Raw genomic sequence first — 26,586 nt, 5'->3', positions numbered from 1 at the left:
GTGAAAGGCTCCACACGGCAGAATATAAATCTGTATGTTAACAGGACTAAAGCTGGAGGTCTCGAAAGCGGCTTTAGTGGTTATGGTGGCTGGGGCTAGCCATAAAGCATCAAGAGGTGGTCTTCCCTATTAACTAAGGATTTGTGCAAATAAGGAAGTGGAAGCCGCGAACACCGGTTGTCATGCACAGTGGTGGGCTGGTCGGAGGTCTCTGACCCCCTTCATTTTCATTTCTGGAGGAAAAGAGAAGAGCTAAAGAGACACGAGAGAAAAGGAAAGGTGGCAGCGAGGGACCCGTGAGCCATTTCTCTCTTTATTACCTCCATTCACAAAACCATTGCATCCCATTATCACAGCGATGTAGAGGCATTCTCTCCGATTGGAGGAGGAAGGGTCCCATTGACTGCTGGCTTAGCACCTCTCCAAACGCTAGCCCTTTTCATTGCAGTCCTCCCCCCCACACACACACACACATGCACACACCTCCTCATCTTGTGCCTCTATCATTACGTCTGCGATTTTCTCTCTTCTACTCTTTTTCTTGTCCCTGGTTTTCTTGTCCCTTTTCACACAACTCAGGAATCAGGAGGCATTGCGTGCTGGTAGAAGTGGGTGTTTCTGGAGCTTTCATTGTGTTTTGTGCCGCTACAAAGGACAACTGAGCAGGGAGTGAGAGACAGTTTGGGAGATAATACAATAGAAGCTTGAAAGAAAAGGGGAGACCTGGCACTACAGGAACAGCTGGCGAGCCATTGGAAGGTGAATTGCGATGAAAAGAAAACTGTTAGGGGCTGACAACCGTTTTAATGGTATTGAGACCATTGCTACTTCTTGAGGGAATAAAGAAGCAGTGTGCCAGACCAACACTGCCGGTTGGATTCTGCTACTGCTGTTGCTAAGCAAAGTCTCTAACCTGAAGTTCTTGGGTGTTGAGCACCACTCTGCAGCCATGAAAGGGAGCTCAGAGGAAAGCATTGAAAGCGTCAGGCCCTCCAACCTGCAAGCTTTTGCTAACATTTCCACTCTACATGGCATGAGTCACATATTTGCCTATGGGCACATGACATTCCGCCGGTTCCTCTGGACTCTCTCCTTCCTTGGTTCACTATGCTTATTGATGCTGGTCTGCATGGATCGAGTGTCATATTACCTGGAATACCCTCATGTCACCAAACTTGACGAGGTTGCGGCGACCAACCTCACCTTCCCAGCTGTTACCTTCTGTAACCTCAATGAGTTTCGCTTTTCCAAAATCACCAGAAATGACCTCTATCATGTGGGGGAGCTTCTGGCTCTCCTCAATAATAACTACCAAATAGCCAACCCACACTTGGCTGAGCCCGAGGTTCTGGCTGCCCTTAAGGATAAGGCGAACTTCCAGAACTTCAAGCCCAAACTGTTCAACATGACTGATTTCTATAACCGCACAGGACATGACATCAATGATATGCTTCTGCAGTGCACCTTTCGTGGAGAGGATTGCTACCCAGTGAACTTCAGCACTGTAAGTATCCAGGCATTCCTTCTTTCTTACTCTGAGTTTTGGTTTTACTTAATCAATTTAGCATTTATATTGGTTGTTGTTTGCAAAATGTTTTAAGTGTTGCTGTCATTTACTCAAGCTGTGTTTGGAACACATTAGAAATTGTAATTTGTGCTGTTGATTCTTGTGTTGTGCAAACATAATTGGGTGATATCCTAAGATGAAATGCAGACTTCTTTGGTGTTCCTGCATCAGACAGTGATTTGTTACGATAACTTGGCTTGAACATCTTGGCAAACTTTTGTTAATTGCGAGATTTCAACCTTTAAATATGATACTTCTCCCTTGAGGTGTCATATTTAGGTGGTTTTAAGTATGCACTCAAGTATTTCTTTCGGCAAATCTGAGTGATGTTTTAATCATTTAATTAAGTGATCGAATCAAGGCTCTAAGCTGATTATTGCTCGGTGATCAACGGTGGGGTCAGTGCTGGTCTGTTATTATTTCTTTCTGTATTTATTAGATGCAGTGCTGCTCTAAATTATCCGTTTCAAATTATTGCTCAATGGAAACAAAGTCATTTTTGTTGTGTAAGTCAAAAGCATAATTATTTAGGCCTTGATGAGGAGAGGCTCTGTGCTGAGTTATCACTGAGTAGTTTTATTCGGTAATTGGATTAATTCTGTAAAGCATAAATTTGTTGAGACAAAATATTGTCATGAAATGCTGTTTGTCCAGTTATGGGCTGCAGATTTACTGTTATGTACACTTTAAAAAAGGGGTGCATAATTGCACAAACCGGCATTTGCACAAGTTTCATACCTTTTTTTTTAAATACAAATTGAAATGTAATGTTTATCTTTATTTCATGACCTCCAAGCATTTCTCCTGTTATAAAGCCCAGGATTTTCCACTCTTGCTGCAATACAACTTAGGTTTTAATCTGACATTTCAGTTTCATCAGTAGAATTTGAGAGCATAAAGAAGAAATCACTACTTTCCTTCACTTAAGTTTTGATTGCCTATTGAAAAAAAAAAAAAAGATGCAGCCCAGGGATACACAACACTGCAATGTCATTTAATTCAGTTTTGCTTCCAAATTTGAATTTAGAACACATTATTATCTCTTTTGTCGCTATCCCATCGTGGCCCATCTCTTAAAGTGCAGGGTTGATAGTTACCCCTAACGTACTTATATTTAAAAAAAGGGGGGTCAACCCGCTCTTAAATCCCATTTTCTTATCTACATTGTGTCTGTATTCAACCCTGAAAGATATCCCCAAGAAGATAGATTTTTAGTGACTCTTCAATCTTCTTAGTTGATCATAACCGCCCTCATCTGTAGCCAAATGACACAAAGAAATTTGATATTGCTTTTGAATTTTGTTATTGTGAATTTGGAATACGTTCTTTTACATCTGGACTCTTACCATTTCTTTTAGCACCCTAGAGCTTAACTGGCACTTAATTGGTGATTTGTTTGCATGTTGCATCACAATTTCGGATGCAAAATGAGAGCTATTTAAAAAAAAAAAAAATTTATTGCAACAATTGCAGAAAAGCTATACAAACAGAGTCTGTATAGCTGCACATCCACAAGAGAAAACATGACATTAGGACATGTTTTGATAAACCAGGTTGTGTTTTTGTTGACGTTATCGACGAGTGTGTGTTCGTGTTGTCTTTTTTAAAACACAGAATCACTATTCAAGGGCAGGATACTGATATTTAGATGACTACAACAGGAAATTTTCAATTATTTAAATTTCCCCACAGACATGACGAGAGGAAGATTTACAATGCAAAGGACTGTCGGAGTGATGAGCTTTGACCTTGAATAAATGAAGGAAGAATTCCATTAAGTCTGGTGATGCAGTTGGGATACAAAGTGTTCAAAATGTTTTGCATTGTAATGGATGAGTGAGCAAGGAGAGAATGGCAATATGTCTTACCATTAACTGCTTTACTCCCTGCAAATGATTTTCTGGAGCTTATTTTACAACTGTCAGGACTAAATAGAGATTTTTCTACAGCTGAAGGGCATTTTTGCAGCACTTGGTGAAATTAGAAACACCTGTGTAAGATGATAAAAAATGAAACATATGAAAGCAGGTAACTGTCAGTTTTTAGGTCAAAACAGTATATTCTGTTTAGTCTCAACTTCGGAGAATTTCACGTAAAAACCTTTGAAAAAACGTAGCATGTAGCAGTACATTTACAATTTCTTTCTAGATAAATAATATTGTAAAAGACATTCTGAAAAAAGATACATTTCTATGGTGCTATTGACCAAAAACAGACAAAAATACAAACACTCAAAGCAAGTTAGTTCTATGTATAGTGAGGGGTTTATATACAGTTACAAAATTTGTTTAGTTAAGCAATTAGAAATAATTACGCCCTGGTCAGGCTGAATACTCATTTCTGATTGACTGTCAGGGTGTTGACTGAAACCGTATACACGCACACGTAGTTTGGCTCAAGACTAATCACTCATTCAAAATAACTCCGCCAGCCAAGATGTTACTGTGGCAACTGTAAATTTTCGAAGCTTCCCTACTAACGGCTGATAAACAACTCAAAGAACTGAAGACAGTTTCAAGAACACACCTGCAACACAGCATAATAGCACTGCAATGGTGTGGGAAAGTAGCGTCAGTCTCAGGACATATTTGAACATGTGAAACGCCGGTCGACATGTAAGCTAGTTTAGCATCATTAACTAGTCTCTAAACGTAGCTTTATGGACTAACGAATCACAGTAAGTGCGCTCAAAACGATGTGCATAAATCATGAGAAGTACATTACACGGCAAAATATAAAGCATGAACATCTGAAAAAGTTAAGAAAATAATTAATCATCCCAGACTGGTTGGATGTCTTCTTACCAGTGTGTCATTTTAACAACCTTAAAGCCACGCCAATATTTTATTGCCTTGAAGTCCCATTTTATCTATTCAATGCAGTTAAATCTGCTTATTTTGAAAGTGGAAAATGTTAGCAATTTCAACACAGTCTCTCAATGCAAATAACAGCATTTCAAGACAGCAAGCAGCTGGAACTAGTTCCAGGATGACAAAACACATCAAACATTTGACCAGTGATTTTGGCAACCACGTTCATAAAGCTGTTAAAATAACTCATGTACTTTTTCAGACTGTATCATTGCCATGGTATAAGCGGGATAATCAACTCGTGTGTGTATGTACGGTTTTGGATGCACTTCACTTTTTGCTTCCAAAACTGTATACACACACACACACACACACACACACACACACACACACACACACACACACACACACCTATGAGTTGATTATCCCTTACATAGTTCACTGCTTTAAATGGATGATAAAATATGTATCAGTCTTAAAAAAAAGCAACACAAAGGTGTACTACACGTTGAAAATAAAAGTATTTAAAAATAATAACTATTTTTATGATGCTATAACTAACACTGTGAACATAATAAGGCTCTTATACTGCCCTCAGTATATGTTAATTAATGCTTGTTACAAGCACCTTAGGATTACATCCCCACCTTTGTGTTAGCTTTCTTTTGGGAATATTTTTTCCTAAAATTAGACAATTTGCAGGCTGCACGGTGGTGCAGTGGTCAGCACTGTGGCCTCACAGCAAGAAGGTTCCGGGTTCGAGTCCCGGCTCGGGCGCGGGATCTTTCTGTGTGGAGTCTCCATGTTCTCCCTGTTCCTACGTGGGTTCTCTCTGGTACTCCAGCTTCCTCCCACCGTCCAGAGACATGCAATTTGGGGACGAGGCTGATTGATACTCTAAATTGACCGTAGGTGTGACTGTGAGTGTGAATGGTTGTCTGTCTCTATGTTGGCCCTGTGATGGACTGGCGACCTGTCCAGGGTGAACCCCGCCTCTCGCCCGTTGATGCTGGGATAGGCTCCAGCCCCTCCCCCCCCGACCCTTACTAGTAAGGAATAAGCGGAAGACGACGATGGATGGATGGATGGATAGACAATTTGCTCAGATTTTTACTCAGAAAATGCTTCTATGATGATTTACCCATCAGAATAATAAAACAGGTTTATCGAAAACTCTTTGATGTGTAAAAATATATCTGCCAGTCTGAAGTGAACCCGAGTTTAAATCTTTGCCTGAAAGCTAAAAAAAAAAGAAAAAAAAGAAGCTACTTTTCTTCCTTAACATAATGGTAATCCTGAAACCTTGACTAAAGAGGATTAAACAGGTTTTAATTTGACATTTTTGTCATTATATCACGAATGATAACACTTAAATAGTTGAAGTTACTGGGAATTATATCTGTAGAAACGTTGAATTCAGACTTTTTTAATGTGTTCTTGTCAAAGAAATTACCTTTACCCACATTGAACTCTGATATTGAGTGTTATCTCGCAGTGAAACTGCCTTGAATAGCTTTAGTAGACTGCAGCTAGTGAATGAGAGGTTGATTATCATAATCTGATAGTGTGGATGTAGCACTCCATTCTCAGTGTTGACAGGTCATGACAAGTCCCTCTGGGCTCCATTTCTGTCCAGTAGTTGCAGTGTGTAAACTCAGTATTCATCATCACATTTTGCTGAAGCTCAGTCTTTAAGATGCGAGTTATCTTTCATCTTATCATCTAGATGACAGCAGGTGCCAAGAGGCTGAAACATGGCTGTGGCTGAAACGAGGCTGGCTGACTCAATGTGACTTGTGGATCTAACACGGTAGAATTCAGTTGGAGACAGAGATCCTCAACATTTTAAGACTCATTCCCCCCAGCAAAATTCACTAATATTCCTCCCCAACACTCACTTTGGAGGCAGCAGTGTACACCAAGGCTGACTTGCAAAAAAATGCAGTTAAAATAAAACCCACATATAAACACATTCGTGATCCCATTTGTTGAGCGGGTTGCTTTGTTTACAACACTCCGCTGCAGCTGAGTTGGCAGAGTAAAATGTCACAGTTGAGCAGATGGTGATGCAGATTCTGTTAATAATGAGAATAATAATCAGCTGTAAGAACTACAGTTCTCACTATTATGTGTGTCAGTTATTGCATTTCAAATCGTTTTCTCATGGAAGACGCTCCACTCTTGAAACACTGGTACAACATTCATAATGGCTGCGTGCTGCCTCTGTGCATCGATGCCTGGATCCTGGAGGCGCTCCAGGATTAAAGCGTCATCAAGTGGTTATTTGGTTTGTTTGTTTATGTTTTGTTTGGGCACTTGGGGGCAGTGGTACAAGCTGTAAAGAAAACCTTGTCATACTGTAGTTAGCATGACAGGACTTTATTGTTCCAAGATTATTGAACTTAACCGAAGGATCATTGAAAACACAATACACACACACACACACACACACACACACACACACACATATAATTATAAATAAATATATAATCACAAACAAAGCCATCACACACTCACTACCTGCAACCTCTTTCAGTGGAATTAATAGAAAGGAGAACATATGGTTCAATTTGTCAAATATTTATATCCTATAAGTGTGCAATGGAAAAAAATGGATGGTCTTTGAATTTAAGGCCAGTCCCTATATTTCTTTCGAAATGATGCATTAAAAATGAAGGACTTCATGCATGTCGTAGTGAATGCACACTCAAAAATGGAGGAGAGAACTGTTCTGTACTTAAAGGGATTGAAAAATCTTCCCTCAAAGGCACAATTGTTGCCTCAAAGGTACAGTGTTGGTCTTCAAGAGGCCAGAAGGGCACAGTTTTATGAACATAAAGGGTACAAAGTGAACTAAAGTAACAAGCATTTTCACCCTTTAAGGTAACCACTGGTGCCATTTTGTGTGTGTGTGTGTGTGTGTGTGTGTGTGTGTGTGTGTGTGTCAGGATCAGATGTGCAGGTATGTATTTTTTTTTTACATACCTATGCATTTGCATATGTATACATATATTTCTAAAATATATTTCTACTTGCACATTTTGATTTAGTCTATTTCTATTTTACTATTAATCTTCATTCTATTCTTTTACTTGATTCGGAGCACCCACAAAACACAAATTTTCCCCTAGTGATGATTGAATTATTTCTGTTTCTCATTTAAAATTTGATGATACCCAATCAAGATCTTATGTACATGATAAAGACTGTGGCTACGATATAGACACTTAAGATCTCTACAGACTACTAAATACTATCTAGAGGACAAGATGGGGTTAATAATATAAACATACAGTAATCCAGTACTCCTTGCCTGAAGAGTGAAACAATCTATTGACCTGTTATAAGAGCATTGACTTGTGTAGCATCAATCATGAGCATAAATTTGGCTTTGGGTCAAGAAGGACCTGGTATTGCTTTCATTACTTTAGTGCCCCTGAATTTTAAGCTCCCAAAACCCGGCATCAGTATTCGGGGTCTAAACAGTGCAAATGGCTGAGGTTTTGTTTCCACCTATTGTAACATGAACACAATATATGAAGACACAACTTGCGGAGGCATGGCTGCAATCAGGAACATGAAAGCGGACGCTGACACAGGGATAACCAGCACTTGCAAAGCCCATGAAACACATTCAATAAGGCTAAAACATTAAAAGACAAAGCACTGAGGCTGATTCAGGGGATAAAAGCTATTCTGAAAATTTAGCTAGTGGGAACAAATAGTCTAAATTTCTGCTTTTTTGATAAATTAAAGTGTAAAAATTGAATTCATGTGTCCATGTTGCACGATTAGCTGCCTAGCAACAGGAGTGAAGATGGTGAAAGAAAGGGAGATTGGAGAGTGTTGGGAAAGAGGAAAACAAGACACTCAATTCAGTAAGATTTCATGAATTTCTTAAGAGATGTGCTGTAAAAAATGGAATTTGCTGAAGATTTGGAACTTTACCAAGCAGCATTAAGGTCATAAAGAGTAGCAACGACAGCCCCTTTTTACCTAGTAAGAGTATGTCTTAGAAGGTGTTTACAGAGATTAGTATAGGTCTGGTTCTCTCTGCAGTTGTGTCATTCACAAAGGGAAATATCCAGATCTAAAAATAGATGCATAACGTCAGGGAAATGTCTCAGACAAACTGTGAGAAACTCCATTACAGATGCTTAAGTTACCGTGGCGTTGGGTAATTTTAAGCTTGTGTGCTTAGAGTGAATCCACCTCTGAAATTCACTGTTGGTGGATTAATCTTTAGACCTCTGACCACACATTAAATCATGGCTGATGGAAAAAATAAAAGGCCATGAGTGGAATTGCCTTCATGATTTGTTTAGTTTTACAACAGGTTTTGTATTTCTGGAATCAAATTACATTGTTTTAATACTGTATGTATCAAAATACTACATTAAGAACTGTTACTGGCATAATTGTCAAAATTAGTTCATAGTGTATGAATAATATGATTTTTTTAATCCATAGAGTTAGCCTATGGACTTCTCAGCCATTGCTGTTACAGGTGTACTTTTAAGTATTCAAAACATTAATAAAGGTAAATCCAGTGGAGCTACATGGTAAAGGAGGAATAATTGACTACTAATTTACAGCAATAGTGACATATAGATGCCAGTCACATAAATGGCCTTTGCCAGGTGTCATCACTGTATAATTATAATACTCCCTCATAATGCTTCAAACAGGGCATTTATCAGGTGGCCAGAAGATGCACATTATCTATTTAATCAGTAATGAGCCTGTTTCACACACCCTAGAGAGTGGAGGTACCACTGCACTTGGTAGAAATGGTCCAAATACTGGAAGCCATGGCTGTACTCTTTGAGCGACAATTGCTTACCTTTCACTTCACTTAGTTTCTTCAAAAGCACATTAAAGTCATTAAAGAAATGTTGCTACCTTGGTATTGTTGCCAGTATTTGGACTTTGACACCAGTTCCTGGACCATACAGTATACTGAATTATATGCCTTTTAGTTTTAGTTTTCGCACACTGGTAACTGTTTTGTAACATTTCTGATGTAACCCAAGGTTATTCTAGTTTAATTCAATATCATGACTTATTAATGTAGAACAACAGATTACCAAAATATGATGTTTGCATTTTACAAAACAAACACTTCAGAAACAAACGCTGTGTTTTTTCGTTGTTGCTCGGGGTACAATGAGCATTTTGCAGCTTCTGTTTGCATGAGTGCCTTTTTCCATTAAAGTACAACAACACAATGGGCACAAATAAAAATGTCTGAGTAAATCGATTCTCCCGCCTACATCTTTAGAATTTTTATTAATTCCATCTAAAAAAAAAACCAAACAAACATTTCCAGAGCTTGAAATCAGATGCGTCCTTTGGTCCCTTTAGCTCATCAAACCACTAATTACACAGACAGCAGTCGTACAAGGAATCATTTCACCTGTCATTGCTTTGATTGTGACCATAAACAGGGACGCAGCGCTTAACTCATTTATATTTGTGGGATGCGGTGTGTTGTTTCTTTCCACCAAGACTGCTTCACTTGTATGAAGGCCGAATTGTCAACATGTCCTTCTGAAGAACTCTATTGTTCCCTCATGTTCATGTGAAACAAAGCGCTTCCTCTCACACCAGTCTTTAGGAATAATTAATAAAAAGTAATACCCAAGTATGATATTTGGAATCTTTTACCCTCATTATGATAAACTTCAAGTTGTTTGTGTCCCCTGCTTTTGCTTTGATATGTGATAGTTGGTCATTTGACAGTTCTTAATGAAAGTCATCTGAGAGAGACTGGTGTGTGTCTCGGTGCTTTACACCGGCTGCTTTTCCCCCTCAATAAACACATCTAGTTTGCTCTTGGTGCATAATATGCTCTGTCATGATTATGTGCCTTTCATTTGTCTGTAATAACCATGTGGCCAAGTATTATGTTTGCTTTGATTTCATCAATCCTTTAATTTGTATTTAATTCCAAATCCATCCCTAGACATCATGCAAGGGATAGATAGACATTTTACGTGCTTTTATTCTTATTCCTGTTGCTATAGTAATGCGTATCGTACAGCATCATTAGTGCTGCTTTTTTACAGTATCAGTTAAAATACTGTATGTTGAGTAATACTTAGAAAGTAAATAGCCCTCAAACATGAAGTACCGAATCCTGGCAACAGGACATAAATGAGACATCATCGCAAACTCAGTAAGATTATTTTCATATGCATGCATATTATGTATACATATATGCAGAGAGCCTTTGAGGATGGAGTCACATCCTGTTGCTCTAGGCAGAAGTATCAGAACACTTATTACATTTTCATGTTTGCACAAAAATCCCATCCATGACTTGTCCCATCCTGTATAAATTAGAACATTTGATGAGTCATCCTGGACTCAGGCATGTATTAATTTGAAAAGGTTTTCTCTGTCTTTTGTGCCCCCTCCCCTTCCTTCGCGTATAGTAAGGGTGTATGACGAGCATCACACAACCTCTGCAATATCGATCATCTCAAAACAAGAATGTGATCCATTTGTGCTGATAACATTTCACGTTCCAGAGAAGCTGCAACATTAAAAGCTTCATTCACACTGAAGTTAGCGGAGGGCTAAATGGAAGTAGCTTGCACCGCCGTTATACCATAACGGCATATGGTGAAAAACGTTTTTTAATTTGACGCATTTCACGACTATTATGAAATCCATTTGATCTGGTAATATTTTGAAAATTTAAAGAGGCTCCTGGTATTAGAATATGTAACAACATTTACTGATCAGTCTAACCAGAAGTAACCAGCTCAGCCATCGTAAGTCTCTGGTGTGCATGCTCCATTGTGCAGGGGGTGTTATTAGGGCTGCTCAAATAAAAAAAAAAAAAAAAGACAACCTAATTGCAACTATATATACTGACATTGCAATTGCAATTTGATTTACAAAAGAAGAGAATTATAGGTTTTACATGATCATTCCCATGCTTGTTGAAATAATAATGGTGTGATTTTTTTGCTTCAAAGTCTGTAGAGGATGATGTTTTGGTAGGAAGTCTGCAGCACAGAGTGTTTAACTTATATGGTATTTTGACACATATTTAGCCTTTTGTCAATATTTTGGATTTCTATGATTTCAAAACTGCAGTAGGTGAGATTGCAGTTGATTTTGATGAACGGTGCAGCCTTATGTGTTGTGCACAAGCAGCGCTATTGGCTAATGCAAACACAAATCAAAATCCGCTAGTCCCTGGTTAGCTTTAATCACCCTTAAACAGTGGCTGATCAGAAACAATAAAAACACATGTATTTCTCAAAAAATAACGACACAATTTCTATTAGTGGTGTCGTGCTGTTTCTGGTGTGTCAGGTAGAAACCTTCAACCTTATCTCTTCTTGACCGTTTGCTGTAGTGATAGTGCAAATAGGTGTTAATTCATGTTGAGTCTGTTTCACCTATCAGTGTGAACTGAAATGAAACCTTGTTCCCTGTTACCTAGGCCAGTCTGTTGCCATGGCACTCATCTGTGAGGAATGCTCTTATGCTGTTGTCACAAATTGCAATACGTTCAGCACAATTACCCGACTCATCTAACCAGCTCTCAAGGTGCAGCGGCACTCTTTAATGTGGCTAACTGGGCAATATGCAAACCTAAGCTCTATATCCTGGGTTTGATTTTCCATCTGTGTAGGTTCACAAGCACCTCAGTATGCAGCAGAGCACATAGGGGATCACTAGAGTTTGAGTCTGACAGCAAAATGACCTGCTGACCAGTGTATCGGCTCAGTGAACATTATGACACGGGGAAGGAGGCACTCTTCACTCAGGAAAATCAATATGTGAGCATAAACAAAACAAGATTCTTTTTCACATGACAAGTAATGTGTGGGAATTTAAATGGCATAAAAAAGAAGGATAACACCCTCTGAAATCATTTTTCTCATTAATATTGTCTCAATTTTTTAATCTACAAGATACTCTATGCTGATTAATATTTTTCTCATTGAGGAGACAACAATCAGATCTTGTGCAATGCTGCATTCAAGACAGCTCAGACATTTTTCTCAAAAACAAATTCTGGGTTGGCAACAATGAATTCACCTTTTTCTAATTCAGAAATGACCTCTTGAGAGCTCAGAGCTTCAATTTCTCTGGCGTGATATTAAGGGTGTCGACCTTTCGGCCTTAATGGTAAGAACATAATTCCTATCAATGTGTTTTTTTGACATATCGTTCCTCTTCGTCTTTTGAATGTTTTGGTTGTTGGCAACCAGCTTTTGGGCGCATTACCACCATCCATTATTCCCGTTTTATGTCCTGCAACTTAAACTGCAACATGAACTCAGTATCTTAAGATTTTAACTTACAAGTTGTCATGAATGCAGCATAACTAGAGGCTAATTGCCATGGTAACTGAAGTTGAATTATCTGAAGTTTATCTTAGTGACTGATTTTGCCTGATATTTACTGATATTCTCCCTATAAATCAAGTTTAACACATCCATCCATCCATCCATCCATTTTCTTCCTCTTATTCTGTTAAGGGTTGCTGGGGGCTGGAGCCTATCCCAGCAGCCTTCAGGTGAGAGGCAGGGTTCACCCTGGACAGGTCACCAGTCCATCACAGGACCAACACATAGAGACAGACAACCATTCACACTCACAGTCACACCTACGGTCAATTTAGAGTATCAATCAGCCTCGTCCCCTCTTGATGTCTTTGGACTGTGGGAGGAAGCTGGAGTACCAGAGAGAACCCACGCAGGAACAGGGAGAACATGGAGACTCCACACAGAAAGATCCTGTGCTGGAGCCGGGGCTCAAACCCGGAACCTTCTTGCTGTGAGGCAACAGTGCTGACCACTGCACCACCGTGCTGCCCCAAGTTTAACACATGTAACCATTTTGAAATTGAAAAATCAACATTTTTATTAATTTGCAAATATTTTGTAAAAGCCCATATATTATAGATTTAATGTTGTTTCCTCATTGATGATGAGTGAAGAAGAGGAGACTTAAGCAAAACTGGGCCGATACAGATGTATCACCAATGATGCCAGTGATAACAGTATATTAATAAAAAAAAGACCAATTAGCATCCCCATGATGTGTTGCTATTTCATTGCATCATTAGTTTGCACATCTGCAGATTATATAGATCAATAGATGTATAAAACTTGATGCATAAAGCCCATTTCTATTCGGCCTTTTTCATACTTGTTAATTGTAGGATTATTAATTGCACTCCATTACATATATACGAGATAATGGATTATTATAATAATAATAATAAATTACATTTATTTCACTCTGCCAGTCTTCTGAAGTTCTTTTTCCTATATATACTGTTCAAATTTATAGTTAGAAGTTAGATGCTATATCAAGTTTCCTGTGTACTCTTGTTTGATGATTGATTCATAATCTGACAGCCGTCACAACTTGCAGTCTATTAGCCTTTCTCCTCTTCCTTTGTGTTTAACTGGAGACACTTGTTATTACTATTCACTCACCCGGGACTCATTATGGGGCTGGAACTGGAGGATATAAAATAATGGTTTCATTTGGGACATGATTCACCAGTACATTGTTTTTAGAATATGAAGCATCCATCCCCCTGTGTGTATGATTGTTTTGTTAAGGTGCTGGGCTATTGCAGTTGTGTATTTGCGGTTAGAACCTTTGAAAGTATTAAATTGACTGTTACCATGGCGATCCAAATGTAACTGCGGCTGAGTTCAGAGTTGGGTGTAATTCATGAGTACAACAGATCTCGTTATAGGATTTGATTGGAAGCCTACATGCCACCTGTGGGTTTTAATGGGGGTCAGCTGAAAGTGGGATTGGTGTTATTTGAAAGCTGAGCTAAGTATTCACTGTAGGTGTGGCGGATGTGCTTCCTCAGCTTGAACTCTTTGGCTGATATTGAGAAAGTGCCATGAATCATTCTGTCTTCATCAACACCATGCCAATCTTTAGATTTGCAGTAGTTTCCCCCCCAAAAAAACAACAACCTGTAAATGAAGGCCAAAACTAATTGAGACTGGAAGATTGCCAGAGCTCTAAACTTGTATTAGATAATGAAACACAGTCACAAAGTTAGCACAGTACTGTATCCTGCCACCGGATTGTTATCTGTAATTGTAATGACCTTACCTGAGATGTGTTGTTGTGACACATGCGAGGAGGAGGAGGAGTGGTGACTCATCTAGTTTGCATTTCCTGTAACTCTGCTTATCTCAAAGTGTTTATGCTGCAGCACAGTTGGTACCTTCCTGTCCCTGCCTCTGTATCAAGCCATTAGTACACCTTTACCGTTGCTGCTGGTTCACACTATTACCAATAAATCACATTCAACAGCTCGCAATGTGATGAATGTTCATTCATGTTAGCGCTGTAAGTTGAAGAACATTTGAAGTAGAGCCAACAAACATTTGTAATGTAAGACAGATGTAAAGGTATATTACAAACAAACCAATGTGAAGGTATAATATGTAATGTTTCCTAATTAAAATGTCTACAGGTGGTCATAGACAGACTGGTCATAAGCATTACTGGTCTTTTGACCAGGACGTCCGTCACTACCACTGATTTGATGGTTTGGTGAGCTTCTCAGATCGGTCCTGCTGGGGTCGGTCATCTTCTTGACCGAGCACCAAGAAAATAGTCAAACTTGAGGAAGTAAAAGTGGAAACAAGGTTTTCTGTAAGTGAAGGAATCAGTCCATCAGGCTAACGAAACCCTCAGCCTAAACATTTTCACCCTCTACGTCCTGCTCCATTACCTCGACAACCTCCTGGTCAGCTTAGAAAGGCTAAGGACAATTGTGGTTCCATTTTATCCATGAAATGTATTTTGTTGTGTACTTAAATGATAAAATGTAAGAGTTTAACTAAATGTGTAAATTTAGTCATTAGATTTTGACCCAATTTGCTTCAGATATGTCCTCAGGAATTGTGGTTGTTAAACAATAAAGACCACAAAATCCATGATGCCACGCTACTTTACGTCTTCATCAAACTATGTTTTTATGTTTGTGTTTTCATTGCGAGATCCCTAGCTGCAGTATTTGGTGTGTTTACGTCACCATAAAATTTAGATTATCAACTGTCAGCAGAAGATGATTGGGATCCAAAAGGAGAATCTTTTTTCTTCTCCCTTCCTTCCCCTTTTCTCACCATTTGTACATTGCCAGATACCTTATTGTCTAAGCTGAGCGTTGCTCCACCCAATTTGCCCATTCGGGGAGGATCTCCCAGTCTAATGTATCACAGGGGAGTCACCCCCCCCCCCCCCCCCCCCCCCCCACACACACACACACACACACACACACAGCTACACTCACTGGGCCATCATGCATATATGTTTGCTCAAACAGACCTGTCCCAACTCTTCTTGTTGTATCTAAATTCCAATAGTTTTAAAAGTAGTATTTAGAAAATCTCTGTCATAAAAGAGCGGTTATTTTAGTTATCATTGGCAGCCTCAGTAATTAAAGTAATGTTGCACTGCGTTTACAATTTACACTTTCATTTAACAAATGCAGTTCTTAAATGATTTATGAACCCCCAGAAAGCAGAGGGAATCTCTCTCTCTCGCTCTCTCTCTCTCCCTCCATTTCTGCACCATCTCCCCTTTGTTTCATCTCCATCCTCCTCTCTTGTTTCTCCATCTGTCTCCTATTTGCCGATAAAGTCTATTAGGAGACTCTAACAGCCACAGGGGAACGTTCCTTTTTGAAGACACTTCACACTGAACACTTAAAACAGTCATTGTTATCAAGAAACTGCTGCTTTTGTAGCTCTCCCTAACGGCTGGTTTTAGATTACGTGTTACCCAAACATAATATCTTGTTAATTGCAGCGATTGAAGAGATTCTTCCAAAATTTGGTTGTTAACTGTACAAGCTGATATCATAATGAAACTGACGTCTGGTCGAGATCATGTTAAGCAGTTGTTTCAGGTATATCAGAGTCTCCATACATCAGTGCAGCGATGCCGCCCAGAGCCGAATGAGATGTGTTTCTCTTCAGTGGGTCGTGGGAAGCCTCTCTGCAGTTAAGTCAATGTCTCACTCACTGTGCTTAGTCAGGCCGAACATGCCCGAGGCAGATCACTCTCTGCCTGCATATAAATTAAAGCATATAGTCTTGTCCATGTTTTATTATCTGCTCTGCTGCTGAGCGCTGTTTAAAAGTTCTCACTGAGGGGTGGTGCTTATTTCACACAGGCTAATGATGGGTGCATTGTCCTAATTCAAATGCCTCAAGCTGAGGATGAGTAATGACCGCCATCATGGATTGATGAGAAGTGTGCTGCAAATGAATTGTCAGTGATTCATTAGTATTCTGTTTTTGCAATGTTTTATTAAGTGATCAAATAACACTTTATTTGGATTTTGTACATAAAGGGCTCAGGAGGAGGAGTGGTCCTCAGAGGGTTGCTGTAGAGATGCATCATGATATATCATAGCAAAGAACAGGTCGTGGCTATCAGCAGATATTGGTTATTATTAAATAGATGGTTATCAGTGCGATAGCCAATGTTGGTATTTGCCCAGTTTTCTCTTCCTCTTTTCCCAAGGGATGATGAAGAAACAATGTGATATACTGTATAGGATTCATGGGCTTTTCCAAATGTTTTGAAAATAAATGTCAATGTTAAGATTTGTTTTTCAGGATGTACAAAATGTCAACATAATGCAAGCTTGTTCTTATACAGAAAATATTGACATCAGTTATAAAAATACCAGCATGCATCTAGTTGCTTGTAAAAGCTGATCGATATTGGTGTGGTGGATACTATCAGAAGGGATTGGCCTGTCATAGATAGATCGGTATTGGCCAGCACGTTAAAAACTTTTTTAACAGAGAAAGATACTTTTGGTAACTTACAGTTATTAAATTTCTTGTGGTGTTTATTTTTTCAGTGCACTCTGGCCATTTTGGACAATAAAGTTTATTTTTAAAGTTTAAAATAACATTATTAGTAGCATTAGACAGCTTTGTCAGAAGGTTTTCAAGGCTGGTGGCGAAAGCATGCCATTGTTTTATTACTCCCTAATACTGGTACTAGCATCAGTTCCAATAATCCAGTAACACTCAAACTTTGTTATGAACGTTGATGCACAGATATCAATCATTGTGGATGACAGACTATTTATAACTGTATATCAGCTTGCCTCTATGTCCGATCTTTCCTTACAAAAAAAGAAAAATCAAATGTACTGTATGTATTTTGTCATGTTTATCAATACCGGATTTTTCTTGTTCTCTTATATCAGTGTTGCTGGATTGATCCCTGCTTTCCTTGTAGTCCGTGTTGAAGTGTCCTTGAGCAAGATACCGAACCTCTGATTTCTCCTGATGAGTACCTTGCATGCTGTGTGTGCGTGTGTGTGTGAAAGGACGAATGAGGCTCTCAGTACAGTAATGTTAGAAAATGACTTTGTAAATTGAGTTTATTCATTGTTGACATTTTTAAAAGGTTGAACATAATTTTGGACCCAGGGTGTGTCACATTAACCTTTTTGACTCACGGTCAAGGTGGCTGCTGCTGCAAGATGAAATATTACGCTGGAACAAAAAATAAATGGCTTTTTTGTGCTGCAAACAGTACGCAGTTGTTTCTGTATTTCAATTAGATAACCAGAGAACACTCAGAGAACAGGTACTTCCACTGAGGAAGCTACACTGATCCAGAAATACTGCTAATAGCTGTATTTGTATCTAGATGTCTATCCAACCTGTGGCATAGAAGGATCCAGGATGTATCGGCTCTAAATGCAGATTGATTACCATTCATCCATCCATTTTCGAAACCGCTTTTCTGTTAAGGGTCACCGGGGCTGGAGCCTATCCCAGCTGACATTGGGCAAACAGGTCAGATTGATTACCCATCAGTTTAATCAAAATCTGTCCATTAGTTTTTGAGTTATCCTACTATCAATCTAAAAAGCAAACAGGTGTCATCACATGACTCCCTTGGTGGAGCTACTAAGATATAGAGAATTAAAAAAAGCAAGTTTTTCCAAGGGTGTCAGGCATGTTTTCAAGTTTGCAACCACTATTATGAATGAGGCTCCCAACTGTGATGCATTCAGGCAAATACTGAAGTCCAAGTGTGTTGTGTTTTATGGCATTTGAGAAAAAGTAAATGTAGCTAATGCAACCCTGAGTGCATGAACAAACAGTAATGGTGCAACAATGTGACAGTCAACGGAATATCTTAAGGCCTAACTCGCCTTCCTTTTCTGAAAGGCCCCCACACTAGTGAATTAATAGGTACATTTGTGAAACCACACCCCGTGTCAGTTATTGGAAATTATAGTGACCGAAAGAATGAGTGCAGCCTCAAATAACAATAAGCAATACTAAATTCACATTCTGACCCTTACGCTATTTTTAATAACACACTCAAAATGATCGGACTAAATCCTTGATTATCATACAGAATAATTGCAACTTCTATTTGACAAGTTGTTGGAGCTGCAGGGTGAACCCAGCGTCTGTGTTTATCATGCTGTCAAATTTGTGTTAGTGGGAGATTTTCATAACTCAAGAAGTATGAAGCTTGTGTTTTTTTAATTCTGGATTCATGCAAGTAATGCAGGGGCAAAAACATCCTCATGGTAAATGGAACTTTTTGTGTGAAATATTGCTCAAACCTCATTGTTTGTTTTCACATTCAACAGTTTAGACTGCCGTTTCCTTCCCTCCCAGTTCTGTAACCTCTATCCTGCAGTGGTCATGTCTTATCTGCTCTGTTCATTTCTTGAGTCTGTGTTTGGGATTACTAATCTAAATTGCTAAACTAAGGCTTTAAGATGCAGAATATAAAATCATCCTTGGCGCCGTTATTATCTTAATGAAGTCATTATGGATCAGATAAGTGTCCTCAGTTGGCACAGCTGATTGAGAACTGTTGCCAAGTAATATTTGACCATGAGCTGTCACAGTAGCATTCTGTAACTGCACAGCCACAGTTATGGATATAGATAATGTAATTTTCAAATAATCTCATGATCACGGTGTCAATATTGACACAGTTCTGATTACAGTTTACACCAACTTTTACCCGTAGATCATCTGTCTTTCTACACATTCATTATTAAAACTGCAAAATGATTAAATTGGTTTAATGAGGGAATAGCTGGATCCTCAGGAGTCTGCCCATATGGGCTTTGGACAGAACAGTTGTGATTCAGATTGGTTATTTTCAGGACTTACCACACATGGAGGGGTTAACACTGGTTTGGACTGACTGTCTTCTGAATAAATGGTCGAATAAGTGGCCATCCAGCAGTTCAATCTTCACTTCCCCCGGTGACCCCCAGTATCCTTGAGAAAGATACAGAACCCCTTATTGCTCCAGATTGGCGACTCGTCTGCGACCCTTAATGGATGAGGGGTATAGAAAATGGATGGATGGATGGATGGATGTGTGCGTTTTAACCAAAAATCTATTAACACAAGCTTTTCAGTCTGTTGCTGAACACTGGAGATGCTCCTTCTAATTTGCCAGTGTAGGTCTGTCCTCATTCAGGCTTGTTTCAGACTCTACTCTATTTGCTTCAGTCCTATTAAAGAGGATTTCACTCAAACTCATACCTCCTACCTCCTTCACACAAGGCCCACTCCCAATCTCAATTTACCAGACTAATTTCCTCGCTCGCCTGCAAACCAGAGCCAGTGTGAAAAATGCCATGTTCCTGTCTCTTGTGAAAGCGAGGGCCCGTTCACCGTCATGTTTCGCATACGAAGGCAGCTCCTGGCCTCACACCAAAACATTACTGTTAATGCTGTACGTGAGAATATTAATTCATCCTAAAAATCTACTGTGATTATAGTATTTATTATTTGTAGCAGTTACATCTTTGATATCTTGTTATCATCATCCACTTTACCAAAAAAGAGAAAAAAAAAACGCTAACATCAGGTGTTCGTGTGCAATGGGAAAGTGTTTAATTATAACTCATTTCCAGGTCAAATGACCCTGTGGTAGGCATGGGTACTTATTTCGCAGTAATTTGCAGCCTTTCTCCAGCTCAGTCAGTGTTGAGCTTGTCAAACAGGCGGCAACAAAAGACATCAAATAGTAACGACTGAAACACCACCACCGCCTTGCACGCTGCTTGCTACTGTACTCTCTGTTTACCCTGTGATGTTGAATGGGATACACCAGAAAAACACACAGGATGCAGGAAGGCAGCTAACATACACAGTGGGAAAGTGGTCAATTGGCTTTCATGTGGCGGGTTTGCACAAGTTACAATCCTGCATGTACAGTTGCAAAAAACATACCAGTATCCTCAGTGATACAATGTTATTTCGTCTGATGTGTACAGCCATTATTGTGGTATCCTGAGGGCTGAGTACCTTTTGTTTCTACGGGCAGTCACTGCTGGTAGTGAAACACATGTTCCAAGCCCTGCAGCGCAGGATTTTCACCGTAAACATGTACCTGTTCAGAACTCTGTGACATTGTCTGGCACGTAGTAATGCAGTAACATGAGCAGGGGTAATGTACTGTATATTTTAATGAAAACATGTTTTGAGTTACCAATAATAAATGGCTATATAAAACAGGATGTAAAATTCATTTTAGAACTTCATAATTTTGAAGTTCTCCCTTACAGACTTTTGGTGAAAGTCCCACACGCCACAGGCATGTTCTGGCAGAATGGTGCTCGGCTTGTACCAGGGGGGTGAGAAACAGCTCCCTCAGCCAGCAGGATAACATTCTCCTCCCCTCCAGTCTCACAGTACCACCTCCTGCCAAGAGCCTCCTACTGCACTGCCACCTGGTCTTGTGTTGTATGTCTAATCCCAGCCAGAGACCCATCCATACGGCCGCCAGGTTTCCTTATGAAGCTGTAGTCCCACCATCAGACCTCAGCGAGGACCCTGGCAAGGACTTCTGTGAATAAGCACGCCTCAGTGCCAAGTGTTTAGCTAATCTTCTTTGTTTAGGTGTGATTGAATTACAGGATTAAATTAGCAGACAATTAATTGTCGACTTTTAATGCCATCATCACAAAATTATCTTGGCCAGTTGAGGCAATCATTGATGGAGTGCTTTTCACTTATTGACTAGAGGACTTGTTAAATCAAAAGCCTTGTGTCGAGATTCTAAAATCCCAGATTCAGTTAATTTGAAACAGTTACAGTGTTGAAATGGAACAGGTTTATACAGTAGAACAGCTTCAGGAAATCCCTGTCCCTTTCTTTTATGACTGTTTAAGAAAAGAAAAGACATTTTAAGTCAATATGAAGCTTTTCATACAAAAGGCCAGATCTTCAAAGGGACCCAGACATTTAGTTTTGCAGTTTGAGGAGGTCTGAAAGTGACCTTTTGAAATTGGATTTTCCCTAAGAGCAGTCGCGAGTGACCAAATTCAAGTCTTCTGTCTTGCTGATGTGAACTCTGACATTCAGAACCCTTGTGTTTATCTCATTGATTCAGCAAACGTCCAGTATCAAGACGTTGCAAGCAAACTCCCTGCTCTCCATCACTCTGCTGACCATTTTGGCCTCTTTGTATGGCCTGTACAAGTGGTGAATACAAATTGTATGTGATATTTAAACAGCCATAACATTTGCTTAAATCAAACAGTCACTGGTCAAAGCAGGTCACTTTCATCGGCAGCATGTTAAAAGCATCCTGCTGATTAGTGTTTGTAATTTTCCCTGCTGGCTGTGGTAATAATACAACATACGAGCTGCATATTCCGAGTTGACAAGGCTCTTGTCCTGCCAACTGTTGCTGATTATTCCCAGTTATTAATGTATTCAGTCCTGTTGTGACTCAGGTTACTGAAAATTTAATTTCCTATGAAACCTCAAATGTTATCTTCAATTAAAATAATTGATAAATAGAATGTCTGTCTGTTTATATAACTGTCAGCAGAACTGGACAAAAACAAAGAGGCTGATTTTCACCAAACTTGATGGAGAAGTGTTGGATGTGTCAAAAACGAACCCGGTACTTTTGAGGGGGCAGATCGATCATAGCGCTACCTAGTGGTTACAGGAAGTAAACATGATGTAACAAACATCATTGGATCAAAATAACACTGTGATATATTCACATTATGTACAGCAACATAATATATACTGTAATAAAGGTGTGTTCCCTAGCGCCACCTGGTGGATTCAGCATTGGTCTCCTCCTCCACGTTGATACCAGGTTTATCATGCTCTTGAACACTAATACAGCCACACACTGCAACTTGCACAAGGGTGTGAGGGCTCTCATGCGGCGCCTGAGGACCAAAGTGCCAGGGCCGGGATGTTTGTACTGGTGCCGGTTTGCCGAGTCTTCTGTTAATGTTGTGTCTTTGGTTTGTTTGCTTGTCTGTTTGCCTTTCAGCAGTATTACACAAAAACCCCTTGCTTTTCCTTAAATTTGGTGGAAGTTAGTAGTAACTGGTGCTTAAGCTAACTATGGTTAATGAAGATCACTTTCTGATAGAAATGAGCACAGCAGTGTGAGCGAGTGTGCAGCTTTTTATTTCAAGAAATTGCTGCAACTGTAATGTTTTTGTAAAATCTTATAGTCTGTTGCCTGTAGAGGAATAATGAATGAAGTGTACTTTTGTGACCCCTTCTGTTGCAGAGACAAAAGTCGATCTGGGGTAATTGAGCTCTGCTGTTATTAGGAGTGTGTCCCCAGAACCAGAGGTCTCCCTCTCTGCTGCAACACTAGAAACAGGAAACTATAATTATCCACAACACTGTATGAGTGCAGAGCTTTTGATCAGAGATGCTTTAAGTTTTTTGAAGGTTGCAGCTTGTGTTTGTTGGCCGGTTCATTTGAAAATGCTGAATTTTGTGCTCAACTTTCCTAAAAGTTAACCTTGGGTGTCGATTTATGTTGCTGTTACAAAATGTGTCACAAAACTGAGCTCTGAGCAAGCGCCCTATACAACTCTACAATTATATAATGTCATATGCAGCAATTTAATGAACTGAGTCAGAGTGAGTCAGGATAAGACTGACAAGTCTTATGTGCATGGATTTACTCACTCAGAATTATTCCAAAGACTGATGTCGCTTTTTCTTATCTTTTTAAAGCGATTCGTTGTAGGTTACCCATGTGTGTGCATTTTCTCCATCATATTATATGGCATACATGCTACTCCAAGCACCCCACAAGAGGGAAAGATGAGTCACACAGCCCACTTCTCCTTGCCCAGACTGTGTGTAACGTTAAGGGGAGTGGATTTGCAGATTCATGTCAAAGCAAAAAAATATGGGGCACAAACAGCTAATCTCTGGTGGCGGTGTGCCACCTGGGCTGGTTTAGCCCAGGGAGCACTGCCTCTTGCTTGGGGAGCACAGCATATGGACAATCAATCATGCCGTCATCATGATCAGCTATCCAGCCAGCCATCTGGATCGAAGCAGCAATAGCACACTTGATTTATGTTCCTCACGTTTAAAACAAATTGAATCAAATCGCAGTCTTTAGGGATATACATTGCTATTTTTCTTGCTGCGTCCCAGTCCGTAATTTAACACAGGGTGGATTTCTAAGTGTGAGCTTCCAATAAGTCTACCGAGAACCCTAATCTTGTAGCTCTATTTTAACTCTCAACGTGCTTAGATTGTAAACACAACAGCATTTTTCACAGAAATCAATAGCCAAGCTAATTCACTGTGCTGCAAGCTTCTGTCATGTATTTAGACATCAAAGATCAGCCCCAGAGCCCAATCTCCCATATGGATCTGAACATCTAAGGGTACATGTCTCCATGCAGTCGCTTTCTACTTTTCCACAACATTATCAGAACCAAACAGCATGAATGGCTAGTGATGAGAAAGCCGCACTGTCCCTATATACTGCAAAAGAAGCAAATGTAGCCATCATACGGTTCTGTACAAACATTAGCCATTGCAATCTTGGTTTGTTGAAGCCAAAATTGACCATAAAGAATGCTGTGTTAGATTACAAGATGGACCCTCCACAGCTTCCACCGCTTCATGGTTGTGAGGGGTTCTAGGGACCCTCAAGATCTCAAGCATTCGGTCTGGAATGCCAGGCTTATCTTTCCAGTGTCTGCCTGCAGTGTCGAAGGAGGCTTTAGTCAACCAGTGACTTGAAGGCTTTTGAAGGGATGCTGAGGCTGCACTTCCAGACCGGCGACTACTGCAGGACCTGTGGGTGATCCCAATACAGATGTCTGCTGAGTTGGCCACAAATATTTAAAGCTGGACACTTCCTGTGGTTGTTACCCATTCATGGTGCTTGTTGTCAGAGCTTAGACCATCACCTTGTGCTAGGGCTGTAGCGATACACTAATCTCGCGATACAATACAATACAATACAGGATACAAGATATTCGGCTCACAATACGATATATATCACGATATTCAGCTCATGATACAATTCGATACACTTACATCCTTTTTATGTAAGATATTAAAGGGACAAATTGATTTTGGTGACATCTTGTGAGTGTTCCATTGACTTGGATTGAATTAATTGAACTGACAGCATCAATTGCACAATATGTGGCTCTGACTGGCAGCTTTCAAATACTGGACAAAATTAATCAATCATGTGGTGAAAAAAATAGTTTCATTTATTGAAACTGAGTGCAAATTGTAGCTTGCAAGCTTTTGAAAAGTAAAGTGAACAATGGAGAGTTTAAGTGCAGCAAGTGGCCTTCTTTGACAGCTTTTTAGCTTGATACTGAACATATGAGCTAGCTACTAGCCAGTCTAGCCACCAGGTTAACTAAAAATAAACCATGGCATCCAATTATTCAATTCGTGGGTGACTATAGCATAACGGGGCTCCATCGCATTCACCATGCGCCTAAAGCTGGTGTTTTCCACCACCAAATAAGGTCTCAAATCCTGACAAAAAAGTAGGCAATGGACTCTGTTATTTTCTGCGACCTCGGTGAAGAACTTGTGGCAACAACCGCCATCACTGTCCAGCGTGGTTTGTATCGGGTCGAGTCGCAGCTCGGGCTCAGTTAGCATTACCTTGTCCAGGTGATGACGTTTTAGGTGGGCTCGCAGGTTGGTGGTATTTCCAGAGTACTCAAAGTTTATGTGACACAGTTTTCAAACCACCATACTTTTGTCTGAATTGTCGCTTTCTTTTTTGTTTTTGAACCCAAAATGCTCCCACACATCTGCATTCAAACATGCAGGTTCTGGATTTATACTCTCCGCCAATGTTCCCTCTAAGCTGCGCACTTGCGCAATCGCGCACCGCTCGCACATTCTCAGAGCACAAGAAAATCTATGCAGCGCATAGACTCAGTGAGTAACAGGTGTCCAGCCAATGATACGATACAGTTCACTTCGGCTACACAGCCAATCATAGCATTGACAGTGCTTGTGTATGAGCAGGGCAGGTTAGCTAGCTCACAACAGTGCGGCAGAGATAAGAGACGGCGACCGTAGCTCAGCGGTTGAGTTGTAAACCCCCGAAAATAGTAAAAGTAAACTAATAGAAGTTGCTGCTGTTATTTGATTCTTTATATAAGCCATGTACCTTGCTATGCTCCCAGGTGTCTGTGTAGGTTCTCATTCATCCAGGTCATCATAGATCGAAGCGAAGTAAAATCTGGTCAACTGGACGTAAGTTTATCTTGAAGACGTTTCACCTCTCATCCGAGAGGCTTCTTCAGTTCTAGTGAAGAGTGTGGAAACTCCAGCTTATAAACCTAAGTGGGAGTGGTCAGTGCTATTGTGGTGGAAACGACCCTCCCGAGACTCACCTGGCCTCCCCAAACGACAGTCGTTGTGCGGTGTCAGGGAGTTTCAGGGGTGGTCGTTAGGGAGTTTCACCGACCACTCAGATGCTAATGGACTGTGCTGGCAGCAGCCGTTCCACATGGGTCTTTCAGCTGAACTGAAACGTCTTCAAGATAAACTTACGTCCAGTTGACCAGATTTTACTTCGCTTCGATCTATGCTCCCAGGTGTTGAACAGTGTGGCCTCAGCGTGCACAACTGATGTTGCTCACAGTGATTCTCAGTGTGCTCAGGGAGCTTGTGTGTATGACCAGACACATGAGAAATTAGAGGGAACAATGCTCGCCGCCATTCTCCTGAATGTCTCAGCTCTAACTGGATAAGAAATGCTTCGGGGTCTGGGTAACTAGAAATGCTCTGCAGCGACACCAGCGGCTGGCAGACCTAATTGCTCTTCTTGCAAAGTGCGGGACGCGGGGATTTGAATGGGGCTGAATGTATCGATACTCGCGGCTGAAAAAAATCGATGCTCTCTGGG

General features: G+C 40.1%; 1 protein-coding gene across 2 annotated transcripts in view; it reads left to right on the top strand.

Annotated features, from left to right (window-relative positions):
* The window catches only part of asic1c (acid-sensing (proton-gated) ion channel 1c), a 90,879-nt gene continuing 64,293 nt past the window's right edge, over nucleotides 1-26,586 (top strand). For both annotated transcript variants that reach the window (XM_086203792.1, XM_086203791.1), the window contains exon 1: nucleotides 1-1,504. In XM_086203792.1, the coding sequence (XP_086059918.1) occupies nucleotides 950-1,504 (555 nt within the window). In that variant the 5' untranslated portion in view covers nucleotides 1-949. The remainder of the gene's footprint in view (nucleotides 1,505-26,586) is intronic.

Source organism: Aulostomus chinensis, chromosome 5 (genome assembly GCF_037954235.1).
Source record: "Aulostomus chinensis isolate RoL2024-O1b breed Wild chromosome 5, RoL_Achi_v1.0, whole genome shotgun sequence".
Classification (NCBI taxonomy): Eukaryota; Metazoa; Chordata; class Actinopteri; order Syngnathiformes; family Aulostomidae; genus Aulostomus; species Aulostomus chinensis.
The sequence above is the reverse complement of the archived record's forward strand: the minus strand, read 5'-3'. Positions and strand labels throughout refer to the sequence as shown.